At 40.9% G+C, this 26,594-nt stretch overlaps 1 protein-coding gene across 1 annotated transcript; it reads left to right on the top strand.

Annotated features, from left to right (window-relative positions):
* The first annotated feature begins 555 nt into the window (after window positions 1-555).
* On the top strand, window positions 556-26,162 carry SRSF4 (serine and arginine rich splicing factor 4). The gene is made up of 6 exons (XM_081145442.1): window positions 556-864; window positions 16,934-17,076; window positions 17,971-18,083; window positions 19,833-20,047; window positions 22,726-22,815; window positions 23,075-26,162. Exons 1-6 carry the CDS (start codon window positions 758-760, stop codon window positions 23,898-23,900), a joined length of 1,494 nt encoding a protein of 497 aa, XP_081001568.1. The 5' UTR covers window positions 556-757; the 3' UTR covers window positions 23,901-26,162.
* Window positions 26,163-26,594: the final 432 nt, after the last annotated feature.

Below are 26,594 nucleotides of genomic sequence, written 5' to 3'. Positions count from 1 at the left end.
CAAAGCTCCAGGCTTCTCCACTTTCCACACTGCTTCTATTGAAGGAAAGTGTCCTATTTTTAAAATAATATTGGTATTTATTGGGCACTTGTGCTGGGAACAGTACAAAGTGCTTTGCGTAATAATTCTCTCAAGACAACTCTGGAAGGTTGCAATTTCTATCCCCCTTTTACAGAGACGACTAGCGAGGCTCAGGGATGTGGCTAGTAACGAGCCCAAGGTCACAGATACAAGCTAAGTTTAATTCCAAAGCTCCTGCTCTAGCCCGGAAACCACTCGGGTTCAAATGACAAAAAGCACCAACGCCGGCTGGGCCGCGAGGCAGCGCGGGCACTTCCGCCGGCGGCGGCCAAACCAGCGGCCGGGGACGGCGAAGCAGGCCTCGCGACCGAGAGCTCGCGAGAGGACGTGCAGGGGGGCGAAAGGCCCCCGCGCCGCCTGTGCCGCCTGTCGATCACCTGGCCCCGCCCCACGCCAGCGCAACCCCTGGCAAGTCCCGCCCCCACCCCCGGCTGGGCGGGAAGCGAACGCGCGCTCCCTCCCGTTACACCCCCCCGCGCCTGCGGGGAGGGCGGGGGAGGCGGGAAGCGCGCGCTCGCGAACTGCGTGCTCGCGTACGTCGCCGGGGTTCAGCTGCGTCGGTCTCGCCGCCCGCCCGTTGCCGCCGTCGCCGCTGCCGCCGTCGCCGCGCTCTTGCTTCGCCGGCCGCCGCCTAAGGGGGCTGGGGCCGGGCCAAGCTGCCGCCGCCGTTGCCGGGATGCCGCGGGTGTACATCGGCCGCCTGAGCTACCAGGCCCGGGAGCGCGATGTGGAGCGCTTCTTTAAGGGCTACGGGAAGATCCTGGAGGTGGATCTGAAGAACGGGTGAGGAGGGCGCAAGATGGGGCCGCCCGTGTGGGGATAGGGCCCCGGCGGTGGTAGGGAGGCCGCAGGGACGAAAGAAGGACGCCTGCCCGGTGCGAAGCTGCTGCCGGCCTGCTCCGGCTCCGCCATAGTCGCGGCGCCTCGGGGGTGCTGGTAGGCCCCGAGTCCCACTGCGCCTGCGCGGGTGGGGGTGGTGGAGGGAAATGGGAGCAGTGGTGAGGTTACGAGTGGGACGGGGAGAAGAAAACCGCGAGTGGGATTGGGGCTCCAGGCGGGAGTGCACAGCTCCACGGCGCCGAGGAGGCCTGGGTTTTTCCTTCCCAGGCACTGGGACTGGGGCCCGGTTTTCTCCGGCTAGAGACCGACCTTTCCCGCTTTTAGGGCTGCTGGAAATAGACAGGATTTCCTGCTCCCTTTTCACCCCTTTCCCAGTCCAATGAATCAGACGGTCACAACGCATCTTTCACGGGATAGGAGCTCTGGAGAGAGGCCTTGTTTAGACTTGCCATGTGCCACACTTTTTTTGGGCGGGAGACTCCGGTTTGAGTAGTCTAGTGACAGTTTCGAAAGTATCTTCTTGCCGTGCTGAAAGCCTTCACCGTTTGCTCTACACGGGTATATTAAAGTCTTAAACTCATTATTTTTTAAGACTCCGTACAGTTTCCAGGCTGTGGTTTCCGTTCTCCAGCTTGCCAAAATACTGCTTTGTCGTAGAATTTGTTGGAGAATAATGGCCCCCCGGGCTAGCATGTGCGTCAACTAGCTAATGTAGACGTTGACGCACAGCTCGACGTTGCTTACTGCCTCCCTGGGTATATGGTCTGTTACTCGTACTCCTAATCTACTTTGGCAGAGCAGGGCCCGCAGGGGCTGCGTGTTTCAGGGAAAACAGCTGAGGAGTCAGGTCTGGAGAAGATACTCAACAGGAAAAACTGTCAGAACCAGGAAATGTTAGGTAGAACTTCAAGAAATGGCTATAACAATTAAAAGGAGTAAAGGGGACATTTTAGGGTACTGAACCTTGGGTGTCAGCTTTTTTTTTTTTTTTTTTATGACCTGCTTTGCAACAGGTCTAATGTGGCCACAGTTTACTCCCTAGCAACTAACACTTGAGAAGTTATGGAAGATACCTAAATATAAGTTGCATGTTTGAGAAAAATTGGTAGCTACCATATACTCAAATTGTTGACTGGGTTTTGAAAAATCATTTCAAATTTATCCTTAGGAAGAATCACCTCACCGGGAAAATGTCCTCAATAAATTTAGTATGAATACTGGCTTCTTTTAGAGTAAAATACATGGGAAAATACTCATTTTGTACAATAGAGCTTTCAGTTCTTAAGGAATTTACTAGATAAAGGGGGTTTTTGTGATTGTAATACATATATACATCTGAGTTTTCAAGTTAAAATTCCCAGTTTTCTTTAGAGCCCAAATAAGTTGACAGAATAACTAAATTTTATGGGGAAAGCATGGGGGTTTTGTTTGTTACCGTCACCGGAGGATTTTCCATTGCTTTGGGGGGGAGGGATATCGGTGTGAAAGAGACACGTTGATTGATTGCCTCCTGCTGAGGGCTGGCCAGGGCCAGGGATTGAGCCTGCAACCGAGATATGTGTCCTTGGCCATAATCGAACCCGGGACCCTTCAGTCCGTAGGCCAACGCTCTAATCGCTGAGCCAAACCTGCTAGGGCAAAAGCCTGGTTTTTGAAGCTAGACAGAGCTGGGTCAAATCTTAGCTTCACCACTTACTATCTGTGGGCAGGTTACTTCTCAAATTCTAAGTTTCCTCATCCAGGAAGGTTAGAGATAATAATTATAAAGCATTTGGCTCATAACTGTAAATGGTAGCTGTAATCACAGGAATTTGATGGTGATCTTTAGGAGACAGCTTGAAGTATATTTGGTGAGGTCTGATTTCTAAGGTTATTCAAGTGACAGCAGGAAATGATGTTGATGTTAATGGGAAAACTGGTTAATTGAACAAATACGTTGATAACCCACCAACAGGATGCCTGCTACTGTGCTAAATGAGTTGGGGAGGAGACAGAAAAGAACTCTATTCTTGAATAAATTGTTTATGGTTATAAAATGTATACTTTGAGTTAAGAAATGCTCTCACTTTAAAGTCAACCATGTTAAACTTGGAATGGTTTGTTTGAAATGGGCTTTAAAGAATGGGTTGACTGGGGCTTGAAATGGAGAAAGAAGTCTCTGGGAATAGCGTGTGTCATAAAGGGTAATGAGGCGGCCCAGTAAGGAAGAATTTTAAGAAGTAATAATCTAGTTTGGATTGAGTCTCATGAAGGATCTAGAAATTTAACAACATAAACCAGAAACAACAACTATAACGTTTTACACTAAAAACTCGTTATAGATTAGGAATTCAAAGGCCCTGGAGGGGGAAATTGAGCAATACTGGAAATGGGATAACAGGAAGGACAGATTCTTCCAGGACCCTAAATATCTAGGCCTCTTGGGGAACTATATATTCTTACAGTTCTGCTGCTAGACCATGATATGCATGAAATCTGTGATTGAGAGTCAAGGTTGAAAGGAATAGGAAGTTATTTCGGGGATTTGAAGACAGGTGTGACAGTCACCAAGCAGGCACACCTCCTGGCAGCATTCAGGAGTCATTACAGAGGGAAATGACTGAGCCAAGGACTAATGGTATAGATATATTTTAAGCAAGAATTGTCTGGACAAGGTGGCACAAGTGCAGAGGAGTCTGAAAGGAAGGAGTAGATGCAAAAGGAAAAGATGGCATAACATAGTAACATGTGTAACCTTACAGTCCTGGAAAATAAGGATAGTAGCTCTTCCTGAGAAGTATTTCTGAACATATATGGATTATGATTATTAGTAATTGAAACTCAAAAGCAGATTTTGGATGGATAGGGCTTTTAAGAAAAGCTAAAGAGTTCAAATTTGTAGAAGAGATAATATCAGTAGACAGATAAGTTAAGCTGAATGGTTGTGGGTAAAGTTCAGAATTAATTACATAGGCATAAAGTACTGCTATAATAGAAAGTTAAGCAAATGAGCTCTCCAAGTGAAATTTTAGTGTCCAGGAGAGGTATTTATAGGCCCTCTTGGGATTTGGAGAAGAGGTATGTGTACAGCAGTTCATTGTACCAAGCCACCCTAGTTTAGATTGCCTTCGTTTTAGAGAACTCCTAGAAGGAGGATTCCGTTTAGGACCACAAACATGTAGATCTCCTGAGATCATAGAGACCACTCCAAATCCCCTTCAGGGTATCCGACATTCATACCTGCCACTAAGTGCAACAACAGTCACCATGGGGATCAAGGAAGCAAAAATATTAGCAGCACCTGTTTATAGCCTTCCAACTCTATGGTAAGTTTTGCTGCCTTTGATTTTTTGTGAATCCTATAGGCTTTCTTTTTTATTAATAAAATCAGTCTCCATGTAAAGTGTAGAAGTTTTTTTGATACAGTAGTTTCTTTTTTTCTTAATTTCAGAGAGAGGAATGGAAAGGGAGAGATAGTAATATCAATGATCGGCTGCCTCTGCATGCCCCCTACTGGGGATCTAGCCGGCAACCCAGGCATGTGTCCTGACCAGGAATAAAACCATGACCTCCTGGTTCATAGCCACTGAGCCACACTGGCCAGGCAATACAGTAGTTTCTATTGCAACACAAAATCTTGTGGTTTTAGCCATAGATCCTTACATCTTAATTTCTTCATATTTTAATTAAGGAATAAACTTAGCACATCCTAAGGTTATTTTACTTGCCTAGTAGCTGGACAGGTAAACTCCCAAATCATTGAGGTGGTAGGCTTTTGTTTTGTTGTTTTTGTTGCTGTTCATTTGTTTAGTTAAAGGCCTGAATTAAAACTCTCCAGGGAAGCTTGGCTATACATTTCAGAACCTGTGTTTCATATTACAGTAAAATTGTGAGTAGCCAGAATTTTTAGGGGGTGTCCTGGTCTGTTTAATTGGATTTTAATGATATCTAAGTATTACCAGAAAGTTTTTGTTTTCACTCTTGTTAAAAATTCCTTCAAGTAGAAGGCACCTTGTTTAATCTTTTAAATATGTTAAAACTTTTTCAATGAGTTGAGTCCTTGTTCTGTTTGTTTCTGAGAACTGTAGGCATTGTCAGGCCTCAGATACTAAGATGAATTTCCACCAACCCCAGAACCTACACAGGGATTTTATCTTTTGACTGAATTGATGGGAGCTTGTTTTTTCCCCCATCTTTTTTTAAAAAGGGCAAAAGAGGAAATATAATTAGTTTAATGTTCCAGGTTATTGGTTTCTGATTAATTGAACCATTTAGTTTATTAATCATGTGGGAGATTACCTTTATCCATCACCAAAAAGCAGATAAATGTTTTATTTTTTATGGTAATGCTACAAGTAAATGGGTGATGGGGATGACAAAAGAAAAACTCTCCCTTTAATGACCCCCACCATCTTTTAGTTCTTGGGCAGTTCTGCCCTCAAAAATAATGTCACATTTGAACCCACTCTGTCCTAGGCTTTGAATCTTTGTTAAGAAAAGTAAAGCGTTTGGTTCTGGATTAATTTTATAATTATCTAAGAGATTAAAACAGCTTTCTTTAAAGGAGTATTTGAACAACTGTTCATACATAGTTAAAGTTAGCATTTCAAAATAGCACCTATTTCTGATTATAAAAATTTCACGTTTAGTGTAAATTTTTTTAAATATAGAGGTAAAAATAATAATCTTCCAAAGATTATACTGTCTGCATTTTGAGACTTGTGCCTTCTCTCTCTCTCTCCCTCTTTTCTCTTTCACTTCTTATCTCCCCCCACTGCCCCGCCTTTTTTTAAGGTACTTGGGATTATACTATACATTCTGTTTTGTAACCTTTCTGTTTCTAGCTAAAAGCCTGATGATCCTTTTCCTTTGTCATTAAGTATTCTCTTATAACCTAATTATTAATGGCTACATAGTATACCCACACATAAATGCTATTTAATGTACATAATTAAAACCATGTTGCAAGACATTTAGGTTGTCTTTGATTTTTCACTGTTTTATGCAGTCCTGAAAGTGGACTTTTGGAGTTAAAGTATATACACATTTTTTAGGCTTTTGCTACCTATTGATTTCCATTATTCTCTGAACAAAGAGTATTATATTTTCACCTTCCATGTTTAAGAGTTCCTATTTTTTTGAACTCTCATTTATCTTTCGTTATATTTTTTAATGTTATGATTTTTTAAAGTTAGAGTGTTTAATGATATATGAGAAGTTATCTTGAAGCCTTTAAGACTCATCTATTTAGCCTACCAAGTATAACAAATTCGAGAAGTTCTTTTAAAAAAAAAACTTTTGACTGATTAGAAAATAAATGTAGGTTCATGGTAGATTATTTAGACAATACCTAAAACATAAAGTAGAAAAATATTAAGAATCCTTTTAACATAGGCAGTTTGTGTGCAGTTTTATGTCCCACTTTTTCTACTCATCTCATGTATTTTTGTCTATTACATTAAAATCTTTATCATACATATCTTTTTAATGGCTGCATAAAATCCATTGTATGGCTATAACATGATTTACCTAACGATTACTCAGGTGTCTCTAAATTCTTGCTGTTAAAAATCCCTATGGTGGATATCATGTGCATAAAACTGCATTTTTATCATTTCTTAGGACAGATTCTATGAAGTAAAATTCATGTGTCACAGCAGGAGTAAACATTTTCTAGGCCGCCAATGCAAATGTCCAGATAACTTTCCATCCTGGCATCCTTACTAGCATTTAGCATCCATGTTGTTTAAAATCTTTGCTGATTTAACGGGTGAAATGGTCTTGTGTTTTAACCAAGAACTTTTTCTTAAGCAAATAAGACATAATAAGAAATAGGACTATGATTAAATAGCAGTCTCATTAGTAATATTACCTATACAAATGTGACCAAGTTGTGTTTGTACTGAAGTCTCTTGTTGAAGTCAACCTACCTCCAGAAAAATTTATTAATGTTACTTTATTTTTCCTAAGACATGGTTAATTTTTAAAATTTGTCCTTTTGATAAATCAGTGCCAGGAGACAATACAATACTGCAATTATGACCAAATGTTACTAGCATAAATTGCCCTGGCTCAACACTTCCAGTCCTTTGTCCTGGTTCCCCAGTTTGTGATCTGAATGAACATTATCTTTATTTGGCCAAGTCATTTTAAATCCCTACTCCTCGGTTTAATATATTTTGCTTCCCTTCCTCATTGAGGTAGCATATGAATAAAAGGGATGCATGAAGTATTTGTCTCTTTTTAAAAGATAGGCATAGGATTTAGACTAGATAAAATATGCTCTGGGTTACCAGTATTTTTGGATGCTTCCAGATAACCTAAATAGAAAATTGTACTTTGAGCTTCTTGGAAGAAAGATACTCCAAGAGTCTGACAATACTATTAGAGGTAGTATTTAGAAATTTGTAAGGTAACATTGGAATTTTAAAACTAGAATATATTAACAGTGTGCATTTGTATGATTTGTATTTTTTAACAGTATATTAAAGCACTTCACAAACAGGCGTTTTCTCTAGTTTGTACTGATGGGGAAACTGAGGTATGGGGAGATTAAGTGACTGGTCCATGGTTACAGAATGAGTTATTGATAATTCTGGAAACTGAAGATCTTCCTTATTCACATACCAGATATAGCATGGCAGTGTCAGGCAAAGCTTCGCTGTTTCTTTCAAGATGGTTCCGTCCTGTCCTTTGGGGACTTGTCTCCAAGGGTGAGAAGGTGGTTCAGGTTCCACAACTTGTTCAGTCTTAGTTTCTTGGCAGAAGCTTCCAACAAGCTGACAAGTTACTGCCAAAAAGTATGACAGGTGGTACTTTTACGACATTGGCCCTGGACAGAGACTGCTAGTGATTCTCCACCTCAGGCTACTCTTTGAAGAGCTATACAGTACTATCATAGTATCAGCTTTATTAAGGCTGACCTGGGTAGAATTTGTGCAAGTAAATGCAGTAAATGACCACTGTCCTGTTAGCATTGCTAGGGCTGTGTGGTCTTCGAGTATGCTGAAGACGAGGGATCAGAATTTGTAAGCCCATATTTGAGGAAGTGCCCTACATGACCTTTTCTTTGTATAGAGATGAAAGTCTATAGGTCTCTGAACTGCAAATGGTATCTGAAGAAGCACTTTAACGATACTTGTTATCCCACCTCCACCCAGTCCCCCAACCATGTCTTTAGCCCTGGATACCAGAATGAGAGGGCCTTCCTAAACAGAGATCTCTAAGACTAGAAAAGGAGGGAGGTTTTAGTTCAACCTTCAGGAATGGAATCGAGCAGGAGGCTCAGGCAAGGGAGTCAGGAACCACAGAACAGAAACCCTGATTTAGAGAAACATTTTTTCATGTGGATGAAATGAAGCTATCCATTAATGTTAAAAGAATTTCATTAAAATATTAAATGACCAATTTTAGGGGAAGGGCATCCCCAAGAAATAGCACAGGGAGTGTCATCTTTAACCAAAACTGAAAATGAGAAAGCAACTGACTGCAACCCAGGGACTGTGGGGCAGTTATGAGAACAGCCAAGATGATACTAGAGGCATAACCTGTAATGCCTGTACCCCCACTCATGATGTCGTTTTAGAAGTAGGAACCAGTTTTCTTTGTAGCTTTAGTGTGGAATCAGATAATGCTGTTTGCTGAGTGTAAACCTTTCTTCCATTAAGTATAAGTAACAATTAGACCATAACTGTCTCTCATATCCCAAGAGCTTTATATTAAATTGGTTATGACTTTTATCTCTTGAGGGATTTTTTAAATTGTTTATTATTTTGATTGTATCTTCGTGAACCTTCAGTGTGTCAGCAGGGAATAGTTGACCCCCTTTTCTTGAGACCTTTTAATTTCATTTACCATTAATGTTGATAAGTGTCTGAAAATTGAAGTGGACACAGGTGTAATTGGGTTTACGCTTGCGCCCCCCCCCCCTTCTTTAAGGAAAGCAGCCATGTTGACTTAAAAATGTCAGAATAATAACATTTAGTTATGACAGGAGGATCTGGTTGTGATCACATGTGATCTACAAACTATTTGCAGGTCTGTTGCTTTCTGAGTTTAGTCCCATTTTGTAGGGTAGAAATGTGACTGCAACCTAGTAAAAGTGAAATAGCTTAGCAACCTTAGTTAATTTTTTAAACAGTTTTGGATAATTGAGACAAATTGGCAGATAGGCACATAGGTAGGACAGTTACAAAGTAAGACTAAATTTGGATTCGATACCTATTCCTCTCTACCTCCTACTCTGGAGGAACTGTTTTATCGTGTAGTTTTTAGGGTAGTGATTGTTTCTATTCTACTTTCCTCAACTCAGTATGTGAATATTCCTTTAAAATAATCCTTTGGAGATGGACTGGTATTTTCTTTGTGGTTTGTTACCTTTCTGTTTTCCTAGATTAGTGTTAAAATTTTCATAGTTGATTCATAGGTTTGGTTCTACTAGTAACCTAGAGAGTTATTGTTCACAGCTTACTAGTTTAATACACATATGACGCAGAAACAGTATTTCTTGCCATTTTATTTTTCTCATAAGATGCTAATATTCACGTGGGCTTTTGTCACCCATAGCACATAATTTGATGAAACTGATTTTCTGTGTTCCTAGAGCTTGTATTTCTCATTGTGTTTGCTCTTGTCGACCACTTCTTTCCCTTGGTGTATAGGAGGTAATAGAACATGGTGATGGAGTGTTGATGTTAGGTTAGGACCAGGATTCGAAGACTCCCCAGTGTTGGGTAGCCTTGCAAGTTACTTAACTATGCTCTAAGTCTTAGTTTCTTCATCTATGATGAGATTACAGTAATTGTCAAAATTGTGAAAGTTTTTATAAAGGAATTTGGAGAAGGAAAGAGTCCTGGTGTGGGCTGTAGTAGTCATGTTAATAGTAGTTTGAAATTCAATCAGATCTTAAATGCTTATCTGCAGAGTACTTTTCTGGTTGCTATAATTCTTGTATAGTTGGAGGTCTGTAAACCTTGTAGTATTTTTTGATTTCTGTAGTATTCTTTGATTTTTTTTTTCCCCCATTACTCATGCTTATATTTACATTTTTGGTCCCAGTCATCATTCCTTACAAAACTAATTAAATGCATTCTTAAATACATAATATTGTCAATATCCACTCACATCCACCACCCCTAGGTCCAACTCTCTATCGTCTCTATGCTGGTCTAATTTTTGCTGAGCCTAAAACCAAAGACTGATTCTGGGGGATGATATGGGACCTCCAGAATGGAGATTGCACAGAATAATCTTATTTTTCCTCTATTCTTCTAGTCTGTTATGTTCTGAACCCACACATGTTTTCGGAAGGACCAGATGGCTGACACTGGCTAATGGGAACCAAAAGACAAGAGTGAAAGTAACGTGGTTGTCATACCCTAAGTCACATACCCCAAGCTTAGAGGCGTTTCACCCTGCCCAGAGATAAATTTATTTTTTTTCCTCTGGAGACTTTACCCCAGTGTGTCAAAAAACTTTAATACAGCCTGACTTATTGGAGGTTAGATTGTCAAGTCAAGCAGCAGCATTTGTTGAATGAAAAGGATTATACTCAGAACTGTGGAAAGACGCATCTGCTTTTACAAAGGCAGTGGAGCCTTGTGGTTAAGAGCTTGGGTTTTAGAGTCAGACAGATCTGGGTTCAAATACAGCTGTACCACTATGATCTCCTGGACAATGAGCAAGTTGTTTAGCCTCTCCAACCTGTCTTCTCATTTGTAAAATGAGAATAGTAGTAGTAGTAGTATACTCTGCACCTATGATATGAGGAATGAATGAAACATGGAATTATTTACTGTGTGCCAGGCACCATGCTATTAACCTTTGTTGTTATTAAAGAGCTCAGTCAAATGAGAGGGTAAACAAAAGAAAAAAGAACAAGGCTTCAAGGCCACACACAAAAAAAAGTCATGTTAAACATAAAATTGAATAGAAGTGTTAAAACTTTAAAGAAAGTGGTAAAATAATTGGAATCGGGCACATTTCTGAGACCCATGAGAAAGTATATAGAAGAAGATTGATATTCCCCTTCTGTAATCAAGGCATTTCAGATTTAGAGAATGGCATAAACAGATATTTAGGAGTCATTATAGACCTCTGAGCAAAAGAATGATAAAGTAGCTGACTTTCCATGCTACGTGTAAAGAGACAAGTTGACTAAGTAAAATTAGTCATATCTTAGAATTAAGTAAGTTGGTCAAACAGGAAAAGATAGTCCTGAGGACTCAACAGAATGAGAAAATTGTAGAACTAAGCAACAGACTGAATGGGCAACCAGAGAGGAATAGTCAAAGGTGATTACAAGGTTTTGGGGAGTGAATTAGATGGTCAGGGATCCAGAAGAGAGAAATCATGAGGTAGGTTTTCTTCTTTGAAGGTGAGGAAAGATCAAGTGCAGACTGAGCTGTGGCCAACGTTTGCAGACCAGGAATCCACACTAGCTCTAATCAGAGAGCTCTTGGTGTGCAGGAACTGCCAGTTTGCCGACGTGAAAAGAGCCCCAGACTGGGTATTGGTGAGCCCTGAAGTCGCACCCCAGCTCTGCCACTGAGTGAGCACGGGTAAGTCATCCACCTTCTCCGGGTGGCCTTGATGGCCCTCCCTCCTCTGAGGCTAAGAAAGGAAAGCCAGAATACCCAGAGAAGCCTTCTTCCTTTCTCAAATTAGGAAAGCATCTCAGGAACCTACTTCATGTAGTAGGAGCTCCTAGTTGTGGGTTATAAACAACCCTCTGTTACTGGGAAAGTCAAATTAAAACCATAGTCAGTGACCCAAAGAAGTGAATTTGAACTGGCTACTACTTTGAGGGCCCTACCACTGCTTCCCTGGAATGTAGCAGACCTTTGGAATCTGGGGCTGTTACAGTTCTCACTTGCAAGCTTTTCTCCAAGTTAGCCTCACCTGAGCACTAGAGAGCTGGTTGCAGAAGTGTATCTGCAGTTTTCCAAGCACTTGATGCAGATAGCAGGAATTACTGGTTGGTTTTTATTATTATTACTCCTGCCAGTGTGTCCTAACGTTTTTCACCTCATACACCAAGCTGGCTGAAACGTAGGTCCAGCACTGAGTGCTTTGAAAGGAAGCTGTTTGATTCCTGTTCACTAAATGCCATTTCTTTCAGGATAGATCTAAGGGCTCTGCCCTTAATGCACAGTGCTGTTGACCCTAGTTTGAGGGTTCAAGCCAACCCATGGGTTAACTTCAACAGATGAAAATTTTTCCTTGGCTACAGCAACATCCCTAATCCTGACCAGCCATGGAGAGGTTCGGTTCTTACAAGGAAAATGAGTGAATGTGGGAATGGCTCACCACATTGGGAAAACAAAGCTCACATCCTGCTGATGGTTGGCTGAGGACTGTCATGTCCACATACAAAGAAAAGCATGTGGCACAGTTTTAGGACAAAGGTGAGCAGAGATCCACTGTGGAAAGGGGCAAATTTTTCTTCTAGAGAGAAGGTGCAAGGCATGCCCCTCAATGAACAGTGTTGGTGGGTGATCTCAGGCACACGCATTGAGGCTTGCTTTCCCTTGCTCCCCATGTCTGTCTACTCCCTATCAGTTAGCTGGTATCAAACACCCCCTTAGTCAGTCCCTGCCCAGTTAGCTACTGATCAGTATATCCAGAGCGAGTCATGTTCATCATATTTCAGACAGGACTTTTCTCCAGTCTCCCTCTTCAGAGATGATGTTTGGAAGACAGAGATGACCCTGAGCTATCCCAAAAGGGGTGAGATTAAACTCCACATTAGGTGTTGAATGAGGAAGACCATAGCATTGTCAATGGTGGAAGAAAGGACTAAAGTTCAGAACAGCCCTCATCATTCATTGTGGCTTTTGTTTGTGGTGTCCAGTTACCTGTCTATACTTGGTAAGAATCATGGTGCCCACTTTTTTTAGGGAGAAAATAATACGAACTCCCCTCCCATCATTTTTTGACTCATTTTGTCAGGATAAAACATGACCCTGAGGAAAAGAGTTTGGGGAAAGGCAATAGCAGAGAACTGTTGAAGAAAGGAGTTTTTCTTTCCATTGTTAACTAGAGTACGTTTAATGATTAGGCCCAGCTGTTTGTTCTTTCACATAGGCATGGGGGGAAATTTGGAGAGAGAGGATGACATCTGGGAGTTCAGCAGGAGGGGGAATGTTAGAGGGCCTTTTGTTTTTATCAATCCCTGCCATAGAAGCATTTTTACATTTGTCTTAGATTCCGTCTCCTTTATCTTCTTTATTCTCGTACTGGAATTATTGAAAGATGGTCTTTGTTGTTAGTAGAGCAGAAGAAGAAGGGTGTCTGCAGCTAGAATTAAGAAATGTTATCATCTGCTGGGCTGCGTTCTTATGAGGCTTACTCTCAGGTCACACCAGAGATATGTAGGCACGTGTGTATCTAATGGCATTCCTTCCTTTGACAAAGGTATCAGAAGGAGGGAGGGTACTTTGGGGGAGCAGGGATTAGTTTCATGTTATTTTCTGCAAAGCACAAAGGGATGTTAGGATGGATTTAGAAAGATTCTGTGATGTTAGTTACCTTTACTTTCTTGAAGGCACTAAAATTTCAGAGACAGTTAAAGTGTTTAAGTAAAACTAAAAGTGAGACCCATTAAGTAGTTTTAAACAGTATTTTAGATGATAAAATTTTAATTTATCCCTGTCCATCTGTTACTCTTGTATATCTCCAGTACCACCATATTGGTTTAAATTACCCCATTCCATCCTTCAGCCAGAGGAGGGCTAACTTTTATCTGTCATGCTTCTGATGTTAGAAGAAACCTTAGACTATAGCTATAGCTCCCTCATTTCACAGATAAACTAGGCCCAGAGGAATAAAGTTGTTTACATGTGCTTTTCAGAGTTGGTTTTAGCAGAACGAGGACTAGACCCCAGGCCAGTTCTTGCTGCTCAGTCTTGATAGTTACGGTATGCATCAGTTTCCTCGTCTGTGAAACAGGCGTAATAGTACCTGACTCTAGGTATTGTGGATATGAAATAAGATAACATTATCTAGTATATGGAAATTAACATTAAGTAACATTTTATTATTACGTAATCTTCCTGCCTTATTTGGGAACCCTTTTACTTTATTGAATGAAGTCATTCTTTGAGTAAAGCAAATATAAACAAACAGTGATGTGGTAGAAGTAACCACACTAACCTGGTCTTTACTTTGCTCTTAGAACAGGAGTCCCTATCAGGTATGGTGTGTGGTTATAAGAGGATACTTGATTTAATCTTCCAAACCTACCCAACATGTCAGTGGCAGAGAGAAGTGACAGGTGTCTGATTTACCCTTGGACTGGACTTTGACATTAAAATACTCCAAATATCCCAGCCAGTGTGGCTCAGCGGTTGAGCATTGACCTAAGGATCCAGGAGTTCAGGGTTCGATTCCCAGTCAGGGCACATGCCCAGGTTACAGGCTCTATCCCCAGTAGGGGGCGTGTAGGAGGCAGCCAATCAATGACTCTCTCATTATTGATGTTTCTATCTCTCCCTCTCCCTCTCTCTGAAATCAAATAAATAAATAAACATCTTCATCCCAAGAAGGAAAAATAAAATAAAATGTTCCAGATAGATAAAGTGGTAACCAAAATTTTCCTATGAGATAAATTTGATCTTAAGTCAGCTATTTTAATAAGTGACTTGGATAGCCCACAAAAATATTACTACTAAATGACCCACCTGTTGGGACTTTTTAGAAGTAAATATTAAGGAAGGATTGTAGCAGCCATTATCCTCTAATAACACAAATGGATTCCTCCAACTCAGGGAAGAATTTTACTGGCAAAGTATGCCTGCCTTCAGCCTCAGCTGCAAAGAAAGAGGTCTGTCTGAGCATTAATTTTTGTTTTTAGATCATTGTGCCTCCACTTAACAGGTTGTCCTTACTTTCCCCCAAAGGTCAGCGTGAGTTCTGCATGTAAGCCCTGAAACAGAATGAGCATGCACAGGATGATCTCTGAGTCTGGGAGAATGCACTACCCCATAGGTCTAACATACACATCACTTGTTAACAAAAGTTTGGCTTTGTATTTCGGATGACTTGCAGAACTAAAGGGTCTTGCATTCTCTGACCCCCAAGTAATTGTAAACCCTGATTATTTTGAACAGAACTGTTTAGAGTTTCCTCTTACTTATTTGTTTAATCTTTAGGAGTCAGTTTTTTCCTTCTGCCATTATATTAGGTGACTTGGGGTCATTGAATGGTGCTGAGCCAGAGGGCCATGGAGGCTATTTCATCATGCCCATGTTGAGTGTTTTCTCCCATCCCTCTCTACTTGGCATCAGGCTCTCATATGGTGTCAAGAGCAGTAACACTGTGGATAAAGCAGACCTATGACCAATCTTGACAACTAAATTAAGGAAGGTTCTTTTGGGGTGGTGGGGTACTTTATTATCTATTTAGAAAGAAACCAAAGTAGAAAATAGTTAGATTTTTTTTATTTGCTTTTCAATTTTTTTTCTCTAAAAAATGATAGTATAGCTTTCCTCATGACCCACTCCACTGTTGGAAATGAAAAGGCAGTGGCTATATATGATCTATTAAACATAGAAAGTCAGTGATTTGGAGAGGCTTTACTTGCTCTGTCAAATATGACATCATGTTTAAAATCATTAAGCTGCTTAGCCGTTCTAGCCCATGGAATTATAAAGCCATAATTTAAAGACTTAATAGCCCATAAAGGGAGCCAGGTGGCTTCTAAGTTGTGTTACTGCAAGATAGTTCCCATTAAACAACTGGGGGGGGGGGTGTGACATTTTTTTAAGGGAGTTGAGATTTAGTTATTAACATTTGAATGCCATTAACAGACATTTCAGCATTAAAAAAAACCTCCAAAGCTGTTAGCTGTACATTGTCCCCTTGAGAGACTTTTGTTGGAAAGGGACTCTTTAGTAAAGAAAGAATTCTGCAAGTCTGAGTTCTCTCACTTAACATGTTGCTGAGTATAGCATTGCATGCTAAAGAAGCTGGAATCATTTTGATCAGGCTGGATGAACTTGCGGCAAATCTTGTAAACTGCTTTTGGTTCCTAGGATGTTTAAACACAGAGAAACACTAAGTTTGCCTATCTGCACAGCTTTGTTAGAGTTGAGACATTGCTGGTAACTTTCCTTTGTGATCAGATACGGTCATTAAGATGGTTTTGGTTTTTAGATATAGGCAGTGGTCACAAAGCTAGACTTTTCACAGCCGTGATAGACCAAACTAAAAGTTTATCGATAACATAGTTTATAGGGCACTTGTTTAATCTTGCTTATAAATATTTTACAAATTTTGTGCTTTCATTTTATAAGTTGTACTCTATAACAGGCATTAGTAGAATGGGGAGGGGGTGTTTTATTTCTGGTATGTGTTAAACCACCAAAACTCTTTGATGAGAAATTCCTAGCAACAGTTTGTATAGAAGTTTGCACAGTTGTAGATAGGTTTTAGAGAATTTCATCCTACCTAAAACTTCATGGGAATGAGTTTGAAATATTACGAGGAAGTAAAGAGCTCCGAATATTTTTCACTGATAATTTCTAGAAAAATTATTCATTTGTGACTAATTTGTTTAGGTAGAGGAACCGGGAACTTTTTTTAAAAATTCTTTCACCAAGGAGATTTGAGATATTGTGATTATTTTTTAACCTGGTATGTTATTCCAAACATGATTTAACAGTTAAGACACAGTGCCTGAATGTAGGTCTAATCAATGAGTTTTATATGATATTTTGATATGTTATACCAAGCATCCCTGTGGAGGTCTTTGTAGTTGCCACCAACTACTAGGGAACAAAAGAAGTGGTCTCTATATTTAGCCAGTCTCCTACTAGAAAGACAGGAATCTACCTTGAGAAGTCTCCCTATCCTCTTGCAGTGCCTGTGTTGGCACAAAGCAAAGTGGTTTTTGCTAAAGAAAAGAGGAAATTGATCCTTAGTTGCAAACCCCACCTTAACCTTTGCTAAGCATGAACCTCATTGCTTTCTCTTTAATGTAATGAAGCTGGATGTCAAAATGGTGCCAACCAGGATTTTGTTTGCTCTCTTCTAGATATGGGTTTGTGGAGTTTGATGATCTGCGTGATGCAGATGATGCTGTTTATGAACTGAATGGCAAAGACCTTTGTGGTGAGCGAGTAATTGTTGAGCATGCCCGCGGCCCACGTCGAGATGGCAGTTACGGTTCTGGACGCAGTAAGCATTTAAAGGGCATTTGTATCAATGACATGCCTTTGTTATTAAGTGTTCATTTTTTTTAAGTAATTAATTAATGTTACATTGAAATGTATTGATATTTAAGCCATTTGCTTTTTAAATATGTATCTTTTAAATGTAAAATTGCAAATAAACATCTTTGATAATGTTTAATTTTAATTAAATTAATGGCATAAATTTCTTGTTTTAATACTTTATAAATATGTTTAATGATGTGTGTTTGTGTTGTTTTTTTCTCTGTAATGCAATTGTTTAACATAGATTTAACAAAGACCTCAATGTTTTAATTAAAAGAATCCTTTGAGGCTAAGATGACTGCCTGTTCCATTTGCTGACCTTGGGTTACCTTTCCATGCGTGGCTCTTTGAACCATTGTGGCCCTTGGCTGACCAAAAACAGGAAGCCATGTGACGACCGCAACCTTTCCCCATTAGACCTGGGTGGTGAGGATCCCAAGGGTTAGACACAGATGAGATTAAACTGAAATAGGTGCCTGAAAATCTTTTTTTTATATATATATATAAAATATTCACAAAAACTTTAATCACTGTGAGTAACACCAGTAACTGATTTAGTAATTTGGTTACTTATTTCTAAATTGTTAAATTGTTAATAGTTTTTAATTTATGCATGTTAATTTTAAATATAAATATTAATGAACATATATACTTACAACTTTGTAAACTGAATTAAATTTTTATGTTTAGTTGATTGCTTTTTTAAATCTAGTTTGGATTTGAGGGTGGGGATACAGTTAAAATATATGTGCTATTTGGGGTGGGGGTGAATGGTATATTTAAGGGAAATATGTGCTATATCATTTTTTTCCTTTTCCTCCACTGAAGTAATCTTGTCTATTTGAACCTTCCAAAGGTGGATATGGTTATAGAAGAAGTGGGCGAGATAAATATGGCCCTCCTACCCGCACAGAATACAGACTTATTGTGGAAAATTTGTCAAGTCGGTGCAGCTGGCAAGACCTAAAGGTTTGGACTCTGTTAACCTCCTGGGATAAGGCTGGGCCGGCGTTAGGTTGGGACAGGTCATTTTATGCAGGCCCAGGTGTACACAGGATGCATGATGTTATGTGTTTGAGAGCTTGCCCAAAGCATTCAGAAATTCTCCAATTAAAGTTTCCACAGTAGTACAGAGGATGTCAGAATCTCCCCCCTACTGTATGTTAGGGGACTGACTATTACTCTAAAGACAATCTATGTTATATGAAATTTTCCTCCACAGAGAATGTTATAGAACAGCAATTTTCAACGTTTTTCATCTCATGGCACATAAAACTATATATTTGCCGATCTCACAAAGAAAATAGGTGTAATTTTGATTCGTTTATCTCAGACAGCTATTGTTGTGTTGGCTGTTATTTTTTTATTTGACAATCTAAGGGAAAAGAGGTCAGTGCCCCTGATTAAATAGTCATGTATTGCATGTTTTAAAAATTATTGCAGCACACTGATTGAAAATCACTGTTATAGAGAGATACTTTTGTAGTGTTTTTTTTTTTTTTCAATTAAAGAAAAAGTTACAACCATCAGTGTGTTCTGCACCATTAGCTGTAATATGCAAGTTTATGTCAACTTCCAGTGTAGATCCTCTTTGGTAAAAATGGCTATCTGGCCCTGCCGGGCGTGGCTCAGCGGTTGAGCGTCGACCTAGGATCCAGGTGATCGAGGTTCAATTCCCAGTCAGGGCACATGCCCGGGTTGCGGGCTCGATCAATGACTCTCTCATCATTGATGTTTCTCTCTCTCTCTCTCTCTCTCCCTCCCTCTCCTTTCCTCTCTCTGAAATCAATAAAGATATATATATATATATTTTTTTAAATGGCTATCTGACATTTGTTTTTCATGAAATATTTATCCTGAAAAGATTTTGTTTTTTGTGTTTTTTAAAAAATATATCTTTATTGATTTCAGAGAGAGGGAGGGGAGAGAGAGATAGAAACATCAGTGATGAGAGACTCATTGATCTGCTGCCTCCTGTATGCACCCAACTGGAGATCGAGCCTGCAACCCAGGCATGTGCCCTGACCACTAATCAAACCGCTATCTCTTAGATCCTAGGTCAATGCTCAACCGCTGAGCCACGCCAGCCAGGCTACCCTGAAAAAGTTTGAATGTCAAAAAATTAAGGTCTAGTGCTGTACTGACTATCCAGGGTACTGAGCCCAGCTCATTCCTTTTAAGAACAGTGTGCATTTTTAGTCTCGATAGGGAGGAAAAGCTTATTGAGTGGTGTCTTAACCTATGTGGTCTTTAGGAGGAGAAAGGTAAGAGTTTTCAGAATTTCCTGTCTTCTTATTTTTAGTCCATCATTAAACAAGTCATCTCTAGCAAAGTGAGTGGAGTATGTTTAGGCTCAGCAAAAGTCCTAACCTAAATGTAATGATATGAGCTTCTTACGCTTCTATAAATAAAGAATATGCTAGTATAAAATTTAGAAAGTGACAGTTAAACTAAAAAATTTTGTATTCATACATAACTTTATTTAAAAGAACAGTTAAATATTAATTATCTCTACCACCTACCTAACGCCTGATGCTTAAAGGACCTCAGTAAATGATTTGTGTGTAGATGTAAAGATGTAAGTCTTTTAAGGATAAACTTTATTCTGAGGAAAGCTAGCATGCATTTCTAAAAGAAAAGAAAAACTTTTATTACTGTGATTGCATCAACTACTTTAACAAGATGTGTCTTGGCCTGATCAGCAGTTTTCGTTTTCAGGATTATATGCGTCAGGCAGGAGAAGTGACGTATGCAGATGCTCACAAGGGACGCAAAAATGAAGGGGTGATTGAATTTGTGTCTTACTCCGATATGAAAAGAGCTTTGGAAAAGTTAGATGGAACTGAAGTCAATGGCAGAAAAATCCGATTAGTCGAAGACAAGCCTGGTTCTAGACGGCGCCGGTCCTACTCCAGGAGCCGGAGTCACTCCAGGTACTGTTGACATTTTTATGTGTTGGAGTTCACCGTAAATTCACTGATGAGTACATAGATGATCCATTTTTGTTCTGTTGAATTCTCAGTAACATGGTTGCGTCTGGTTCAATAACTCAGAAGTTTGAACTGAATATTTATTTGTAAAGCTCTTGAACTCTTATGTCGTGAGTACAAATGGAAGGAAGTAAAGTCCTTTTTCTGAGGCAGGAATCAGTGACCTTCTTTCCCATGTCTTGTTGGGTGCCCCAGATCATACCCTCACTGAGGGCAAACATGGCCACTAACTAGTCCCTGTATTACTCTCCCAGATGGTCCAGCTACTCAAAAGTGGAGACTTTGTCTTATTCGGCAGCTGCTCTGCAAATGGGCCAGGCACTTGTGAACAAGGCAGATGTGGTCTGTGCCCTCACAAAACTCAGTCTAGTGGAGAAGACAGGCATTGAGCCAATAAGTATACCATTGTGTCCAAGGAAATGTGCAGCACAGCCAGTCTGGAGGACAGGCAAAGGATTACCTAAGGACACATCGTAGAAACTAAGCCCTGAAGGATAAGTTGGAGATGGTGGGCAGAGATTGGGCCCACGTGTTTCGGTCACGTCTCTTAATTATCCTTTTAATCACTTCCTTTTATTCTCCGTGCATTTAGTTGTTGGGGAAATGGTTATCTGTTTTGAAGATTTCCCCATAGTTGAGATTTTGCTAATTGGGTCCTTGTGGTGGTGTTTAACACACTTCTTTATCCTGTCCCCCACATTTCTTGTAAACTCATTAGATGTTGAGTCATTTAGAGTGAAGCCAGGTGTGCTTAATAATTAGTGCATTATACTTCCTGTTGCATCGCTTATGTGGTGTCTGGATGTCCCACTTTGAATGATGGTAACAGGCATCAGTGTGTTCAGTTCTCACCCTGCACCATCCATTATCAAGTTCTGCATCGACATTCCACCTAATAGTTTGAGCATCTGTTGATAATCATTACCTAGAGCCATTCATTGGTGGTTACAGAATGATGACTTTCTGATTTTCTCCTTTCTTCATTTAAAGGCTGTAATTCTGTAAAGGATGACTTCCCTCATCCATTCTTTTATTACTCTCAAATAGTTTTTTATAGGAAATGCAAAATAAGTTTGATAACTTTATCAACTTTCAGAATATTAAATGTACCCTAGCAACCCCCAAAGGTAATAAGGGTGGTTGTTTAGTATTATTTTGAATGAATTATTGGATGTTTATATATTTAATGTTTCATCTATTGCAGTCAATTTTTTATGCTCAAATTGTTATGTCTTCGGTCATTGGGAGCCCTTCAGGTTGGCTCCTGTTTCAGTATCGTTTGGTTTGGTTTGGTTTTTGTGTGAATATGCTCTATTAAATATTCCCCAAAATTTTTATTGTGATCATTTTCAAACATAAAGTTGAAAGAATAGTTCCCAAATGCCTATATACCTTCCTTCTAGCTTCAACAGTCATTAGAATTTTGCCTTCTTTTTTGTTCTGTACATTTGTTCTGTACACTCTATACATTTACTTTGTTGTAGCATTTGAAGGGAAGTTGTAGAAATTGTGACACTTTGCCCCTAAATACTTAAGCATGTGTCTCCAAGAATGAGGATAAGAACAGTAATCATGTTTCTGTAAAGTCATCTAATGTCCAGGCCATGTTCCAGTTTCCCTAGCTGTTCCATGGATGTCTCTATAGCTATGTTTTTTTTTCCTGACCTGGATACAGTCCAGTCATCATGCATTGCAAGGGATTGTTAGGTCTCTTCAGTCTAAAGCAGTTCTCCTACCTTCTTGCCCCTGTGACATTTACTTTCCTTAATTTTTTGTCTTTTAATACTTTGTTACATTCTGAATTTATTTATCTATTTCCTCTTGGTATCATTGAATTTGAACTTTATCCCCTGGAGCTCCTGTAATCTGGAAGTTAGATCTAGAAAGGAGTGAATGAGATGAGATACAGGTTCAACATATTTGGCAAGAGTTCTCTCATAGATGATGGTGCCCAGGAATCTGAAAGTTTTCCTCTTTCTGTCATGTGGGATGTGCTAGGCCTGTTTTCTTATTTCCTGCCCTACACCTGGAATCAGTTGTTTCCCCTACGGAGCCCTAGTTGCTTTTGGTAGCAATGATAAAGAGAGTCCACAGTCTTGGCTTATTAAACATTTTTTTAAGTTTGGAGTGTATTTTAAAAATACACTCTGGTCACAGTGAGTTGAATAGATTAGATAGGTAAAGGGCAAAAGTGTGTGTTGGGAGGCTGCTGTGGGACTGTGGGAGGGGTAGTGGCTTGCTCAGGGGCAGCAGCAGAGGTGGATACACTGGAGAAGAGGCCAGATCATCATAAGTAAGAGGAGGAAGGAATGAGGAGAGTCAAGGGTTGCTGTGGGTTACGGCATGAGGAAGTGGGTAAGTAGCAGCAGCATCTGTGGAAATAAGGATGGGACCCAGCCGTGAGTTCAGGGTTAGAGTTGATCAGAGTTTCAGGTAGGCCATCCAGGTAGGAAGTTTGTGAGCAACTAGGTCTGTGGGCCTGGAGCACGGGAAAGAGTTCTCTCTCAACTTTGTCCCTGGACACAGTCAGTGCCGTACTTTTTTTCTTAGTTGACTCTGTTGCACTAGTCTTTTGTCAGCAATTATCATTAATATATATTTTTAATGTTTTCTCTCTGTAGGTCTCGCTCTCGTAGCAGACATTCTCGTAAGAGCAGAAGCCGAAGCGGCAGCAGCAAAAGCAGTCATTCTAAGAGCAGATCTCGGTCCAGGTAGGTCTTCTTTGGTATATAAGTGGAGGGGGTGAGTAGGAAACACCCATACCATATGCCACGTTGATTTTAATCATGTTACCAGTCTTATCTCACCTCATTTTCTCCATATCTGGCCTGGAATCATGGGGGTTCAGAAAGCAGTCATTGGCCATGTATTATATTGTGGGGCAAAGCTCCACGTCCCTCTGGCCTTTCCATCTGATGATTAGCATCAAGTGTGACGTTGCTTGTAACTTCGACATCACTGTCTTCTTAGGTCAGGCTCCCATTCCCGGAGTAAGAGCCGCAGCCGCAGCCAGAGTCGCAGCCGGAGCAAGAAGGAGAAAAGCCGCAGCCCCAGCAAGGATGACAAGAGTCGCAGCCGGAGCCGCAGTGCAGACAAGCGCCGCAGCAAGAGTAAAGACCAAGCTGAAGAGAAGATTCAGAACAATGACAACACTGGAAAGTCCAAGAGCAGGAGTCCTAGTCGTCATAAAAGCAAGAGTAAAAGCCGAAGCAGGAGTAAAGAGAGGAGAGTGGAGGAGGAGAAGCCCGGGAGCAGGAGCAGGAGCAAAGAGAAGAGCCGGAGTCAGGAGAAAGGCCTCCGCAGGAGCAGGAGCAAGGGAGGCAGCAGGAGCCGCAGCCGGAGTCGTAGCAAAAGCAAGGACAAGAGGAAGGGGAGGAAGAGAAGCCGGGAGGAGAGCCGCAGTCGCAGCCGCAGCCGCAGCCGCAGTAAGAGCAAGAGAAGCAGAAAACGCAGCAGCAAGCGAGACAGCAAGTCAGGCAGCAGCGAGAAGAAGAAGAGGGAAGACGCTGAGCACTCCCGGTCCAGATCTCGGTCCCGCTCGGCTTCAAAGGAGCGGGAACGTCCCAAGCCTGAGTCCGGCCAGAGGGAAGGCGGAGGGGAGAGCAAAGATGCTGGCACCAATCAGGAGACCCGGTCCCGGTCAAGGTCCAATTCCAAATCAAAACCAAACCTTCCATCAGAATCACGCTCCAGGTCAAAGTCTGCTTCAAAAACCCGATCTCGGTCCAAGTCTAGATCCAGGTCTGCATCCAGATCACCTTCCCGGTCTCGATCTAGATCCCACTCAAGATCCTAACTGGCTACGACCACAGCTGGAACTACCCGAGAAGTTTTGTACATGTTTGGTAGCCGTAGCACAAGTGATTGAAGTAGAACATATGTCACTGCTGTACATTTTTAACTCCCCTAATGGTGTGTCTACAATTGTTAAATCTAAGTGCTTCCTCTCAGTAAAGCCTCCTGGCGCCAGGCCTTCCTGCTCGACTGAAAACAATCTCTTTGAAAACCCCTTTCCTCATGGTCCACAGTAGAATATCCAAAATGCCTTGGCTTTCAGGCCTGGCCTTTCTTACAGGGAGCTCAGTACCTGAATGGGTCTAAGGCTGGAATGATGACATAGGTAGGTATGGTGAGTTCAACCATTTTTGCCCTTGAATTGACTCCCTTTGATGTATGCCATTTAGTGAAAGTGCTAAGTCTTAAGTTTCCTACCACTTTGGTTTCATATTTTTGGACTTAACAAAGTTGTGAATAGCACAGTCAAGGAAAATTGATACCTGCAGTAACCCATAGGAAATAAACTATAGAGTTCCATATTCTGGTATTGTGATTATATTGTTTTATATTAAAAAAGAAAAAAGAATTTTTTTTAATTTTATTTTTCCCCGTCTTGCAAAGTATAGTGACCCCTGTTTCCATTAAATTTGAATAAAGACTATTTTTGCTTGACAAAATTTCATGGTGCTTGAATCAAAGTTGCATTTCCTAATCTCTCTTGATACCTCTTTTCGTAGCCTAAAAACTTCAGTGTATAATGGGTCTTTGGTTTCTTAAGATCATGGGTAGGGAGCCAACACTTTTTCCTAAAGGATTTTTCTCATCCAACAGAATAAAGGAATTAGTTTCTCGGGAATTTATAGTCCTTCCTCTCTTAAGAAGCATATGGCCAAGCTGATGAGAAATGAATCAGTTTGGGAACTTGGAGCATCACCAGATGAGTTCTTCATGAACATAACTTCCTTCTGCACTGTTTGAACTAATGGCCATGAATCTGAAGTAGCATGCCTCATCACCTTAGGATTTGGACTAATCAGAAACCAGGAAGAGAAACTGCTGGATTAGCTTCATCCCTCATTCTCTGCATTACCTGTCTGGCCCAGCTCTGTAGGAAGTACCAGAGATACAGTGATTCCAATCTGGTCTCCATCCTTGGACTGTTGAGAAGCCAGAGGCCCTCTGTCACAAGCTTGAGAGGAGAGACAGCCACTTTTCAGACTGCTGCCTGTGAATGTACGAGAGGCTGTTCCTAGATTTAAAATTCTGTCCTGTCGCCTTCTATAGATCATACCCTGTAGGACACACTGGGATGCCAAATCCAGAGTGTTTCTTGTTCTCTTGGAGTTTGTGATCTGGTTGCAAATGATAGCACCACTAGGATAAAGTGAGAATTTAGAGAAGGGAATTGTAACTTCATCAGAGTTCAGAGACGTCTTGGAGGCATCAGCACTTAGACTGCATCTTTGGAGATGTGGGGGTGAAGGCATTCCTGTAGAAAAACCTGTGAGCAGCGCACCGTAAAATTGGGAAAGCATAGAACAGGGTGCCCAGCAAACCTGGAGTTTGATAATGGGGGTAAAAGGAGCAAGTTTGGCTGGATGTATTGGGTCACAGAGGGCTTTATATATCGGGAAGAGGGATTTGGCCTTTGTCCTGTGCTTGTTGGGGGAATATTTGAACAGGAGGATGCGGGTAGAGCTGTGCTGCAGGAAGACCTAAGAGATCAATCGCAGGGAACCCAGCGCTGTAGGGAGTGCAGTAGTTGCAGATGCTGTGGGGCCTAAACAAAGGCAGTGACCACAGGGAGCAGAAGGAAAGATCAGCCTGTGACCTGTAAAAAGGAGCTGTCAGAGGCCATCCAAGAAGGGGGCCTTTCTGAGGAATGAGGGGATGGAGGTGAGGGAGGCGGTTTGGGAACAATTTCAGGAACACACCGGGCAGCCAGACCCAGGAACCTGCACCTCCCCAGGGCTTCCCTCCATTCTTGTGTCGTGATAAGGTGATGGCTCCAACCAGTGGAATTCCCACTGCCTCAGATTTGTGTGGTCTCCTGTAGGTGACAAGAATTAAACATTCCCTGATTTTATCCATGTAAGGAGGGGGACAGTTCTTTGGGCATTTTTTTCACTCACAAGTTGAAACTTTTGAAAGATTGACCTTAACTTCACTATAGCGTAGCAACTATTTTCCAAATTCTCTTCCAAGCTTTGTTCCTATTCATTCATATTCTAGACACAGTTATGTCATTTTTCATAACTTAATAAATTGTCATGTAATGTTACGAGTGTTGGAAAGTTCTCACTTAGATGTTTAAAGCACATTAATTCTAACCAATGAATTTATTAGCACATGTGATCCTTAAGTATAACAGTTTGGAAATTCCATGTATGTATACATAGAAGAGATGTTTTTCCCAGCAATTTTTAAATCCATTTATACTTGGATTCTGAAAAGGAAGAGGTAAAAATTAAATTAAGAGAATGATTTGGAAACTCGGTTGAGTTCCAAACCTGCACCAGAGATTAGTGCCTTCATGCACATTTTTCATCTTGTTCTCACACCGCCCTCGGATCAGTATTGTTAGGTTCAATTGCAGGCGAAGAGGCTGCTGCGCAATGTCTACCCACCCCCAACAGCGGTAGCTTAATACGAGTGCCTTCTACAGCCAAGCTCTGTTCTGTGGCACTGGAAATAGCACATGAAAGCGACCCAC

Source organism: Miniopterus schreibersii (genome assembly GCF_964146895.1).
Source record: "Miniopterus schreibersii genome assembly, chromosome: 8".
Classification (NCBI taxonomy): domain Eukaryota; kingdom Metazoa; phylum Chordata; class Mammalia; order Chiroptera; family Miniopteridae; genus Miniopterus; species Miniopterus schreibersii.
This window is presented reverse-complemented; position numbering and strand designations above follow the sequence as displayed.

What these genes read in the sequence shown, in the direction of transcription:
- SRSF4 (XM_081145442.1), top strand. Translation starts at nt 758, where the DNA reads ATGCCGCGGGTGTACATCGGCCGCCTGAGCTACCAGGCCCGGGAGCGC. An exon ending in GCAGCTGGCAAGACCTAAAG is followed by an intron (nt 18,084 to 19,832) that starts GTTTGGACTCTG and finishes TTTCGTTTTCAG; the next exon opens with GATTATATGCGTCAGGCAGG. An exon ending in AGGAGCCGGAGTCACTCCAG is followed by an intron (nt 20,048 to 22,725) that starts GTACTGTTGACA and finishes TTCTCTCTGTAG; the next exon opens with GTCTCGCTCTCGTAGCAGAC.